The 11,736-nt window shown below is 59.0% G+C and overlaps 1 protein-coding gene across 1 annotated transcript; it reads right to left on the bottom strand.

Moving 5' to 3' along the window:
* Nucleotides 1–609: 609 nt before the first annotated feature.
* HS3ST2 (heparan sulfate-glucosamine 3-sulfotransferase 2) lies at nucleotides 610–10,407 on the bottom strand. The gene is made up of 2 exons (XM_034065567.1): nucleotides 9,980–10,407; nucleotides 610–1,874 (listed from the first exon to the last, which is right to left on the bottom strand). Exons 1-2 carry the CDS (start codon nucleotides 10,405–10,407, stop codon nucleotides 1,256–1,258), a joined length of 1,047 nt encoding a protein of 348 aa, XP_033921458.1. The 3' UTR covers nucleotides 610–1,255.
* Nucleotides 10,408–11,736: the final 1,329 nt, after the last annotated feature.

Genomic DNA, 11,736 nt, shown 5'->3' with positions numbered 1-11,736 from the left:
GCACAGGGATGCTGACCCAGAGCACAGGGATGCCGAGCCCGGAGCACAGGGATGCTGAGCCTGGAGTACAGGGATGCTGCACCACCTCCAAGCCCCAGAAGATGCATCCCAACAGTCTTGGCTCCAGCCTGAGCTGGGAGAATTCCCTGTTCCCAGATGTGCTGCAGTCAGAGGAAGGAGAAGGGAGGTGGTTCTGACCCTGGCTGTGGTGCCCGGGGATGTAAATCAAAGGACAACAGTGACTAATGCAATGGGGCCAGCTACCGAAGCGTGCGGCCCTTGGCACTTCATTGTACGTGTGGGCTCCTGTAGAACAGCCCACGAGGCTCAACCATAGAATCCCAGCATGGCTGGGTTTGAAAGGACACCAAGATCATCCAGTTGCAGCAGGGACACCTTCCACCCATAAATTACTGCTGCTTGTGTCTAACACAGCACCCACCCCTCAGGCCTGGCAGGAGCTGGCACTGACCTGGGTGCTGTGGCACTCCTGAGCGGTGCTGTCACCCCTGCGCAGGGCTTTGCCCTCCTCATGTGCTGAGCTCTGTGCCCACCACCTCACTGACCCATGGGCACGTGCCTTGCCTAAGAAAAGCCCATGCTGCAGAGCGGTGGTAGGTGCTTTATTCACAGGAAGGGTCACATGCTGAACAAGGACACTGGTGCTGTGGAGTACCCGTAACAGCAGATTCTGTGCTTTATTCACAGGACAAAATATCGGTACAACATCTCTGATAAACTTCTTTTCCGAGCAGATACATCTCACTGTCCTCATGGTTACACACTGCACTTAAGTGATGAAAGGCGAAGTGGAGCGGCCGGAGCTCTGCCTGCCCCAGCACCACGGCAGGATGTGGCCCCACGGGGCAGGCAGGGGTGTCCAGGAGCACCCGTTTGCTTTAGGACATGGAGGAGGGATGTTGTTTGGAGCAGCCCATGGACAGGCTGCAGGACAGGACCATCACCAGGACCCCATGGACCACATGGCAGTAAAACCAAACAGGACCCAGCACTGCTGACGTGCTGGGATGGGCAGTGCCTGCTGGGCACCATCCCTCAGCGGCTGCTGCAGGACTCTGTGTCTTCCCCCATCTCCACTTGCTCTGGAGCATCCTGGCCTCCGCAGGGCTGGGGAAGCCCCTTGCCTGCCTCTGCTCATGGCCTCGGGCAGGACGGGCTGGTGGGGGGGTCCTGGCTCCAGCCCCCTGCATGGCAGACTGCAGCCTCACGTCACCACAGCTCTGCTCCCGGACACCTATTCCCACCTGAAGTCCTGCCCGACTGTTTCATAGAACTTGATGTTATAAGGTCTATAAAAGTCCCGAAGCTGCTCGATCACCTCGGGGTCTATCTGCACGTGAGTCCTGCCTTTGGACTTGCCCAGGCAGCGAGGCAAGCCGCTGCTCTCCGACTTCTTGAGGCAAGGAAAGCCTTTCGTCTTGTTGAAGTAGAAGTGCTTGTCAGTGATAACCCGTTTGATGCCCAGGAAGTCCTGCACTTTGCCCATCTCCCCAGCCGGGTCCGTGATCAGCTTCTCCCCACTGACAAAGTGGATCTGGGAGAGGGGGAAGTACTGGAGCCAGCTCTCGAGGTGCACAGCATACATCCCGATGCGGATGGCGTTCCAGGAGGTGTCCACCAGCCCCAGGCTGCGGTTGCGGAAGGACAGCCCCTCGAAGGTGGGAATGTCCGGCTTCTTGGAGAGGGTCTGTGTGTAGTCCGAGATGGCGCGGGTGACCGGGTTCCGCACCACCACGATCAGCTTCGTGTCCCGGGACATGTTGAAGATGCGCCTGGGGGCCTCCTTGGTGACGAAGTAGCTGGGGGTCTTCTCCACCGTGATCTGGCTGTCGAGCGTTCGCGGCATCAGGCTCCTGCAAGCGAAGCACAGGTGATGATGAGGAAGGAGATGGGCACTGAGAGGTGATGTCCATAGTGTGGGACCAGTGGGGTGTCCCCTCCCGCAGGACAAGGCAGGACAAAGGATGCTCAGCTCTGGGGCGAAGCCAGAGCCAGGCAGGACCGAGGGCAAAGGCAAGGCCAGGCTGGGGGGACCCTGGGGCTGCTCTGTCCCATCAGCAAATCTTGCCTATGTGTGGCATGGGGAGCCAGGCTGCAAGGGCAGGGAAGGAGCACCAGGCCTGGGGAGAAGGCAGCATCCCTGCAGCCCAGCCGAGCACTAATGAAATCATTTGCTTTGACATGTGAACATCCAAATCAAATAACAACTAATGGGATGGAAAGATTTATAAATTGCTCTTGCATTAGTAAACTATCAAATCCACTGCAGCCAGACCCATGGTGCCGCAGGTCTCCCAGCCGGAGCGGACAGGGAATGCTGGCAGCCACAGTGAGGCCAGTGATGCTCTGGCAGGGAAGCCCACGTCAGCAGCCCTGTCTGCAGCAGTTCAGCTGGAGCAAGCAGGGCACTGATTTATTGCTGGGATACCCCCATACAGCCACCATGGCCACACTGCCTCCCTGCAGCATGGGTGTTCTGAGAGCTCCATCAGCCCAGGGACTGGGACCAGACACCTCCAGGGGCCCTACAATGTTCCACAGCCACCAGCTCTGGGGCCTGCTCTGTACAGAGAAACCCAATGAAAGACCTAACCAGGAGGAGGTACAACAGCAGATCCCAACATCCTGTGTGACAAGGGGACCATGACAAGGAGCTGAGGCATGGTGGGGGCAGCAGCATGCACCAAGGGGGGGGGTCACCATGGAGACAAGAAGAGGCTGGACCAGGGGAACCAGAGCAGCAGCTGGAAGAGACCCATGAGAGTGACTGAAGAGATGTGCCCAGAGTCAGTGCCAGGCTGCTGGGGACCATGGCAGAGGCTGGACTCAGTCCCTGGGTGCTGGCACAGTCCCTATGTGACCCATGACAGGGGTGCCTGTGCTGGGGGCTGCCAGCACACACCCCCTTGTCCTGCTGCCTCATTTGCAAGAGAACAAACCCATCAGTCACCGTGAATTAACGGGGATGCTTTACAGAGGTACCTGAGCATGGACGTGGCTTAATTGGCCTTTCCCACTGCTCCGCTCCCAGCCCCATAAATCCAGATTACGATTCCCATTGTTTAATGACCGCCAGGAGATGCTAATTTAGCGGCAGGCACCACAGCTGCATCTGCATCTCACAAACAAGTTTCACCATACATCAGCGTGGGACAGCTTTGTAAGTGATTCGCTATTACAGCCATAAAACTGCTGTTTCATTAATGGCTCATCTTCAGGCTTGTTAGGCTTTCATTATGTGAGCTATTAGGTCCATGTATTCCAAAACCGAAATTACAGGTTCTAATCCATTATGAAAAACACAAAATCTCCGCACAGTAAATTACTGAAATGAGACAAGAGTTTGTTTCGTTTTAAATGGACTCCCAATGTTTGCTGATCCTGAACAACAGAGACTGCTGAGGCAACAAAACACAACCCGAAGAGATAAATAAATCACCAGTGAAACCCTGCAAGGGGGAGAAGTGTCATCCAGGCATTCATCTTTACGTTAACAGAAGATCCCCAGGGCTGCAGGAGTGGGGAAATGCATTGCAAACTTAATTACACTTGACTTTAAAATGATATTTTGGACTTCTGCATTCGCACAGTTATTTGCATACAAATAGCATGTCACATAGTTTTAAGCCCAAGGCTCGTGTGCTCAGGTAGGAGGGCTCTCGGTAGTGTTTGTGGTGCCTCATGGCCAAAGCTCAGGCAGGAGCCGGTCCTACTGCTTTGGGGGCCAGTCCCAGTTCCCCTGTGCCAGTGCTGCCTGCACTGGTGTCACATCAGCGCTGCCAGGGCTCTGCCCATCAGCACAGTCAGGCCCGATGAGCACCGAGGTTTTCCCCACCACCCTCGGTGCACCATCCACATGTGTTCTGGTGACAGGAACCTGGGATGCAGCAGGAATGGAGGAGGGCAAACCCACTGATGCTGAGTGAACACCAGGGCTGTTCTGTGCAGGAATCATTAGGGATGATGGAGCAAACTCCCCTCTGGCCCTGCAGCTGTGCCATGGGCTGGAGCACGGAGCAGCCTGTCCCTGCCTTGAGCCTGCTCCATCTGACTGCCTGGAAGTGCAAACCCTCCAGGAAGGGCATTTAACCACCAGGGGCATCTCAGCTCTCCCCAGAACAGCCTGGCAATGGGGGCTGCAGGCACAGGTGCCCCATGGTGCCCCCACAATCCCCCTAGGGCCAGGGGTCCCCACACAGCAGCATCCACTGGGTGTTACCAGACACATCACCAGTTCAATGTACACCCTGGCTGTTGAGACAGCATTAATTCCCCTTGAATTAGAGATTATTGTCATTAAAGTTACTCGGTTCTTAAAGCCCTTTAGTGCCATTTGATACGGGCATTAGTGCTCCCTCCCAGCCGCAGATTTAGAGGTTGTGTTCACCCACATTACAGAGTGAGAACACTTGGGATACATCCAGTCGCCAGCATGGCTGCAGATGACAGCCTCGCTGTGCCCCATGGCATGTCCCTGGGCAGCCCCATGGCTGTGGGGCAGCAGCAGCAGTGAGCCCAGCCGTGGCTGAGGCAAAGGCAGCGCCTCGGCCTGAAGGAGTTAACTTCTCCCCAGCACCTTTCCCACACCTGAATTATTAACTCGCTGATAATCTGCCTTTGGGCACCCCGCGGCCCCTACAACACTCCCACATTAAAGAAACATGCGCTCCCTCACTGGCTGCGCTGCTTTGATGTCGAACATGCGTGAAACACTCTCCCGGGGAGGAACTGGTACAAAACCTCATCGGATGATTGAGATATTGCAGATAAGCGCGTGTGGGGAGAGCTCATCCCATAATCCCGTTACAGACCGGCCCCTCCATCCCCTTGCAGGTGCATCCCAGGCTCTCCTGAGAGGCAGGGACTGACGCACATGTAATCCTGGCTTCCATCCACTCATCAGCACAAACCCAAACTGTTCGATGTGGCAAAACCTCCCAAGCGCTGCCTCTCCTGATGGGGTCCTGTGCTTCCTGCTCCCAGCTGCAGGCAGGGATGCTGCCTGTGTGCAGGCAGGGACAGTGACCCTGGCAGCCTGGGACACAAAGCCCTGCGAAGCCCACAGGGTGCTCGGCAGCACCAGGATGCTAGGACAGGGTTTGCTGCATGTGCACCTCCAGCTGCAGCTGAATGCGCTGGGCATCAGCACAGAAACACTTCCAAGAGTGCAGACTGGCACTGGATCACTCTGCCCTGATCCAAGGACAGGTCCTCACCCCACAGCCTGTCCCATTCCCCACCACACTGCCCAACAGGAGCAGCAGGAGGCACAGGCTGGATCCCACTGGCAATGGTGCAGTGAGCCCGGCTGCTGCACAGGACTCAGCACCTGGTCCCAAGCACCCTGCATAATGCGAAGCAGCTGTGCCATGCCAGGTTGTGCCATACCAGGCTGTGCTGTGCCATGGGTGACACTGCTGGCAGCCACCACTGTCTCTCTCCTGACAGCCCAGCACTGCTGGGCTCCGCACGGCTGCAGACGACAGCAGCAGCAGATGAAAGCCTAACCAAAGCTACTGGGAGGTTTAAGCAAAACTGGGTCAAGCACACAAGAAACTGAGGTGTGAGGAAGATAAAAGCTCCCCAGCTCAGTGACATTGCAGCGGGTGTGTAGGACACGGGGACACCCAGCTCAGGGCTCACAGCGGTGCTGGCAGTGATGGAATGGGGCAGGCAGGGACCCCTGCACTGCTGCCGCAGCACCGGGACCGTGCTGGCCCCAGGGCCTGGCAATGCTCAGCAGGATGGACCCTCCGTGTCCCCCACATCCACAGATCCCACACATCCACAGCAGGGAAACAGCCCAGCCTCATACCCTTGCAGCCACCGTCCTGTGCTACAGCAGCCTCAGATTTAATGATGGATGATCTGCCTTTAATAAATGTTTGTGTTCAAAGTATTCACACCAGCCCTCCCCAGCAGCTAATGAGGGACATTTTGATGCATAAAAGCAGTTTGAACACAGTAATTAACTTTGTGGCTGATTCAGTTTTAATCATTTAAATGCTCCGGAGATTTGCAGTGTCCTCTAAGTCAACAAAATCTTTTCCAAAGGGCACTTTGCCATCACCCTTCACACACACAATCCAATGTGTAACTCCCATCTTCCTAAATAACCATCCAGCACCGACTGAGGACCCGACAAAACCCAAGGACAGCACCAGGAGAAAGGCTCCAGCCACCACAGAGCTCACACCAGATACTGCAGACAGCACCTGACCCTGCCATGGACACCCAGTGTCACCAGGAACCAGCATCCTTTGCTCCTCAGCTTCCCATAGCACCCGTGCCCATGGCCATGCCGGGAGCTGGATTTAGAGCCACCGAAGCGAAGGTGGAACAAACTGCAGCACTTACAGACAAGGTCACGGCAGACAGAGCAAGAACACACACCATTAACACTGCAGGCTTGGCACCCTGTGCGGGCTGATGCCCCTGCACTTCCCCAGTTCCTTGGTGAGGGCCTGAGCCTCAGCAGCACCAGCCCACCCGGAGGAAGGCAGGGCAGAGCTGGGCACACGTTGCCTGCAGGGCAGCTCTGGCACCACGTCCCTGCCAGAGGCTCCAGTCCCATTCCACAGAGCTGGGCCACTCTCTGAAGTCAAGGCAATTTCAAAGCATCCTTGAAGCTTTGCTGCCTTCCTCTCTTCTTACTAATTAACTTCAGCAGAACGCGCTGTCAGTCAAGCCCACAAAGCAGCCCGCATCGCTGGGCAAAGCCTAATGGGCTCCTGTTTGTGTGTGAGCCAACCTGGCCATTAGCAGAGAGCAATTAGCGAGGCAGAGTGCGGGAGCCTGGTTTGCAGCTCCCTCTTCTCCCTCCCGCAGGCAGTGGGATGCAGGGATGCTCCCACAGTACCCAGCACAGAGGCCAGCACTGCTCCATGTGCTGCCGCAGCCCCAGCAGCACCAAACTCAAAGGCAGCACAGGGAAGAGCTCCAGCAGCATGGGTGCCCTTGGACCCTGTCGGTGATAACAGCATGGAACAACATGACTCGGGAATCCTGGGGAGGAAAAGTGCACCCCAAGATGCTGATCAGCGTCACTGCTCAAAGTTAACTGCAAATTAAGCGGCACTGTCTTCCCTGTGTCCTGGGAATACTGAAGGTTATTGGTGCACGCTACCTGCAGCAGGAAAAAGCTCAGTATTGAGCATCCAGTCCCGGATTGGTGATGAATCGATATCCCCAGCAGCTGGCTGGTCGGTTTCAGTTGTCTTAAAACAGATCCTGCTAAAAATATCTTTCCTGTAGTGTATCTGTAGCTAATGAGGTGGATTAGAGAGACTGATGGGAACTGGAGACGCACCCGGGTGGTGTGGGTCCGACGCCTGGGAAGGAGGCAGCTCCTGGGGGGTCCAATGGGGAAGCGGAGGGGTCCAGCTCTGCCCAGTGCAGGGGGAGCTGAGGCTGCTCTGGGTGACAGCAGGAGGCACCAGGGAAACAGCAGCTGGAGCAAGCACAACATTTGGAGCCGCAAGGACAGCGGATCAGGAGATGTCCCTCCCGCTGGTTCCACCACCTCTGTGTCAGAACAACTCCAGTGCACAGGAAAACATGGAGAGACAGGAACTGATGTGTTCAGAGCATCAGAGGGGCTCAGCTCTCATGCTGCTCTCAGCCGCATTGAAGACCTACGTGGTCCCCGCACACAGCACGCCACTGAGGTACGCAATGGGAAGGATGGAGCCGGACCAGGCACTCAGCACCACAGCATCCAGAGGCTCCTGCAGGTGAAGCCCCTGCTCATGACAGGGAAAGTCTTTGCCATTGGGGTCTGTGCTCCAGGCTACCTCAAAGGCCCTACCGCAGTGTTATCCAAGGGAGCACCACCTCTCCCAGCCGTGCCAGGAGCAACCCCTTGTCCTGGGAGAGCCCTCAGAGCCACAGCATCCCTGTGCCCTTCCTGGGACATGGCTGGTGGCAGGACCCTGCTCTCCTGCTGCCCAGTGTCCTGGCACAGCCACAGGAGCTCATCGCGCCGCGGGTCAGACCTGCTCCACATCTAATTGCTCCACTTGCAAGCAGGAAAATCAATTCCACGTTTTCTCCATTAGCAGCCTCTGTGCTTAAGTCCTGGCACATTTGTGAGGTTAGGAAAAAAAGAAGGTAATAAACCAGGGAAGTGTCATTTAATTGTTTCAGATGAACTAATTCAGAGGCTCTGCTGCTCCAATCGATCCGAACACGAAGGCAGGTCCAGGCAGCTTCTGATCACTGCTCCTGCTCCCGTCCTGCTCCCACCACTGCCACAGGCTGTGTCCCTCCCGGTCACAGATGAGTCCCTTCACACGAGGATCCTTGGCTGAACTATGGCTCAGAAAGGAGGCTCAGCTGCTCAAGTGTGTGTAGAGGGAACGTGGCTCCTAACCCCAGACCAGCACCATACTGGATGCCATTGGGTGCTCTATCACCCATCCTGATACCCTGGATGCTCTTAGACAAAGCACTGCTGCTCCTGTCCTTACATGGGGTATTGCAGGGCTGCTCCCAGCTCTTTGCTTTTAGGTGATGTAGGATGGATGACAGTGTCTGATGTCGTTGGGAGGGTGTGGGAATGACAGAGACCTGCCAAGGGAGCAAGAACAGGCGAAGGACACTGCTGCAGCTACCCTCCAAAGGGCAGGAGGAACTGGGCATGTTGCAGGACAGCCTTAGGAGAGGGAAACAGCTTCAGTGAGCTCCATCCCTCGCGCTCCCCATCACTGGGGAGCTGAACATTCCTGGCTGCAGGGATCCAAGTACAACACCAGGCAGCAGACGTGCCTGGGTCTGCAGACAGCCCTCCTGGGCATGGACCCACCACAAGGGCTGAAAGCACCAGCCCAGGGCCCAGTGGGCTGCTCCGAGCAGTTCTGACCGGGTCAGGAACCAGCATCCTCATGCCGCAGGCAGGACTCACACCTGCCCAGCAAGGAGACAAGCCAGGGGCCCAGCAGAAGTGGGAACGAGCAGTGTGACACGGAGCCTCCTGACCTGCTCAGCACTGATGAGCACTGCCCTGGGACAGGGACATCACTGCGATGGAGGGGACGTGAGGTCTGTGCATGGCCCCGTGCACTGCCTCCCACCAGCTGCCATGATGCTCCAGCACACACACTGTGCCAGGCGCCCTTGTTCCCTGCTGTGAGCTCGCAGGCACCCGAGGCCACAGTGAACCCTCCTCTGCTTCCTGAGGCTGAAGCCCAGCAGAAGCACCACAGCTCTATCCCAGAGCAGCCCAGAGCTCCCGTTGTGCTTCCCAATGGCAAAACACAGGTCACTGGGGATGACACAGTGGGGAACAGGCAGAGCTGCCTGCAGCACCACGTGTGGGAATGTGGGCAGGGGATGAGCTCATGGGCGCTGTGACCTGCTCACATTGAGTGCTCACTGCCCCTCTGAGAGCACCCCTGAGCACATCACTACAGCCTTTGCTGACATTAAAACCCCACCATCTCCTGCTGGAGAAATGCAGTTGCTATTCTCTGCTATTATAGGTTTGGGATAGACCCACTTTGCTGAGTTCAAGGAGACAAGATGAAGAATGACAGGGACTGTCTCCCTCAGAGCTAGAGATCAAACCCGCTGGCAGTAGGGCTGCAAGAAGACAGCGGCGCCATCCCTCGCTCCAGCCGTTCACACCCGTTTGGAGGCCCCATCACACAGGCAGGAGTATCCTCAGGCGAGATGGGAAACCTGTAACCGTCCCTGTACCGGAGCCGCTCCAGACAGGGCTGAGGCTCGGCGGCTGCAGCCGCAGCCCTGGGCCGTGCTCCGTGCTGCCCTGCCGGGAGGGAACGCACCCCTCCGGGTCGGGCCGTGAAGGAGGACGAGGGAAACCTCCCCGAGAGCCACAAAGCCACCGGCTCCAAGGCAGGACGGGGCCGTGGGTCCGGGACCGCCGCTCCTGCCCCTCCGGAGCCCGACACCGCCGACGGGAGGGGAGGGGGGTCCGGCCCCGCAGCGCTGCCCTCACCTGTACCACTCCAGCCCTCGGTCGTAGTTCCTGTCGAAGAAGTGGGGCTCGGTGCCCAGGGCGCGCACGTCGGGGTGCACGCGGATGAACTCGAGCACGGCGCGGGTGCCGCCCTTCTTGACGCCCACCACGATGGCCTGCGGCAGGCGCTTGGCTCCGGGCCGGGGGGGCCCCGGGGCGCTGCCGGGGGGCTCTGCGGGGAGGGGGCGTCCGCAAGGCCGAGACTTGTGCAGAAGTTTCTTGGCGGCGGCGCTGCGGACGGGAGCGCAGCGGGCGCGGGGCGCGGAGGGGCCGCAGCAGCAGAGGCTGTAGCAGAGGTAGGAGCAGGACAGCGACAGCGTGAACAGCACCAGGACCCTCCGCGCCAGGCGCCGGGACGGAGCCGGAGCCGGGGCCGGGGCCCGCCCGCTCGGCGCCCTATGCGCCATGGCTCCATGGGGCCGCGCCGCCGGGCATGGCCCGGCCCGGCCCGGAGCGCCGCTGCCCCCGGGACCCCTCCGGCATGGCCCGGGGCTACGGACCCCCCGGGGGGCTGCCCCCGCCGCCCCGGCCCCGCCGCGGCCCCACAGCCGCTCCCATCCCCGCCGGCCGCTGCTCCGTGCCCGGTGCTCAGCGCTCGGACGGCGGCGGCTCCGGCGCTCGTCTCCGCGGGAAATGCCGGGGCAGAGGCGGCTGCGCTGCTATTTAAGGGGCTGCCTGACGTCAGCTCCTCCCGGAGCCCCCGCTACCGCTCCGCGGCCGCAGCCTCCCCCGGGCCGGCGGCACCCGCTGCACGCAGCCCTCCCGACACGGACCGGGACCGGAGCCGCTCCCCCGCCGAGCCCTGCCCCGCTGCGCGCATCCTCCCGGCCCCGCGGGCAGCTCTGAGCCCGCAGCGCGTTCGCAGCTCCCCGGAGCAGCGCTGAGGGGTCGGGAGCACCGGCGCCTGCCTCGGAGCCCCGGCCAGGAACGCGAACCGGCACCGGAGCCGGGAGGACTCTGCTGGCACCTGTCTGTGCGGCCGCACCGTGTCCGGCCGGTCCCCAGGGCCACCCCTGCCGCTTCTGGAGCCGCTCCCTGCAGCCGAGGGAAGGGACGGGAACGAGGAGCGGCAGCAGCGGCTTCTGTCCTCGGCCGCCGGGTACCGCCGTGAGCAAGGAGTGGCTTGAAGATGGTGCAGGAATTCAGTTCCTCTGCCAGGCCGGGGATGCTCAGCCTCGCCTGTCTGTGATGCCCACAAGCGGGATGCTCAGCCTCGCCTGTTTGTGATGCCCCACAAGTGGGATGCTCAGCCTCGCCTGTTTGTGATGCCCCACAAGCAGGCTGCCCCAGGAGAAGCATAAGGCTGCTGCAGGGTGCGGGTGCAGATTGTTGCTTCATGCCCATAGCTCCGGCTCCCTCCGCTCCACTCAGCTTCTTTCCCTCTCACATCCTGACAGCCCCAGCTTCTGCTTGGCTGCTTCTGCCAAAGCCAAAGGGCTGCTTGCAGCACCGCTTGAACATGAGCAGTCACCGTCCCTGCTCTCTCAGCACGGAAAGCATGTTCTGCTGCAGAAAACTACTTGTCTTGTTACTTGGGAAGGAGGATAATAGAGAGAGATAGGCAAGAGGTGCCAGCCCAACACAACCAAGGATGCTGCAAGCTCTCTGGCAGCTGGTCCAGGGTGAGAATGAAGTTTCATCCTGTGCAACACCCAGGAACTCGGTGCAGATACAAGGAAAGATGGAAAAGGCAGACGAAAAGCAGTGCTCACTGCAGCCTATCCCCTCTGCTGGTG

The sequence above is a fragment of the Melopsittacus undulatus genome, chromosome 8, assembly GCF_012275295.1.
Source record: "Melopsittacus undulatus isolate bMelUnd1 chromosome 8, bMelUnd1.mat.Z, whole genome shotgun sequence".
NCBI lineage: Eukaryota > Metazoa > Chordata > Aves > Psittaciformes > Psittaculidae > Melopsittacus > Melopsittacus undulatus.
This window is presented reverse-complemented; position numbering and strand designations above follow the sequence as displayed.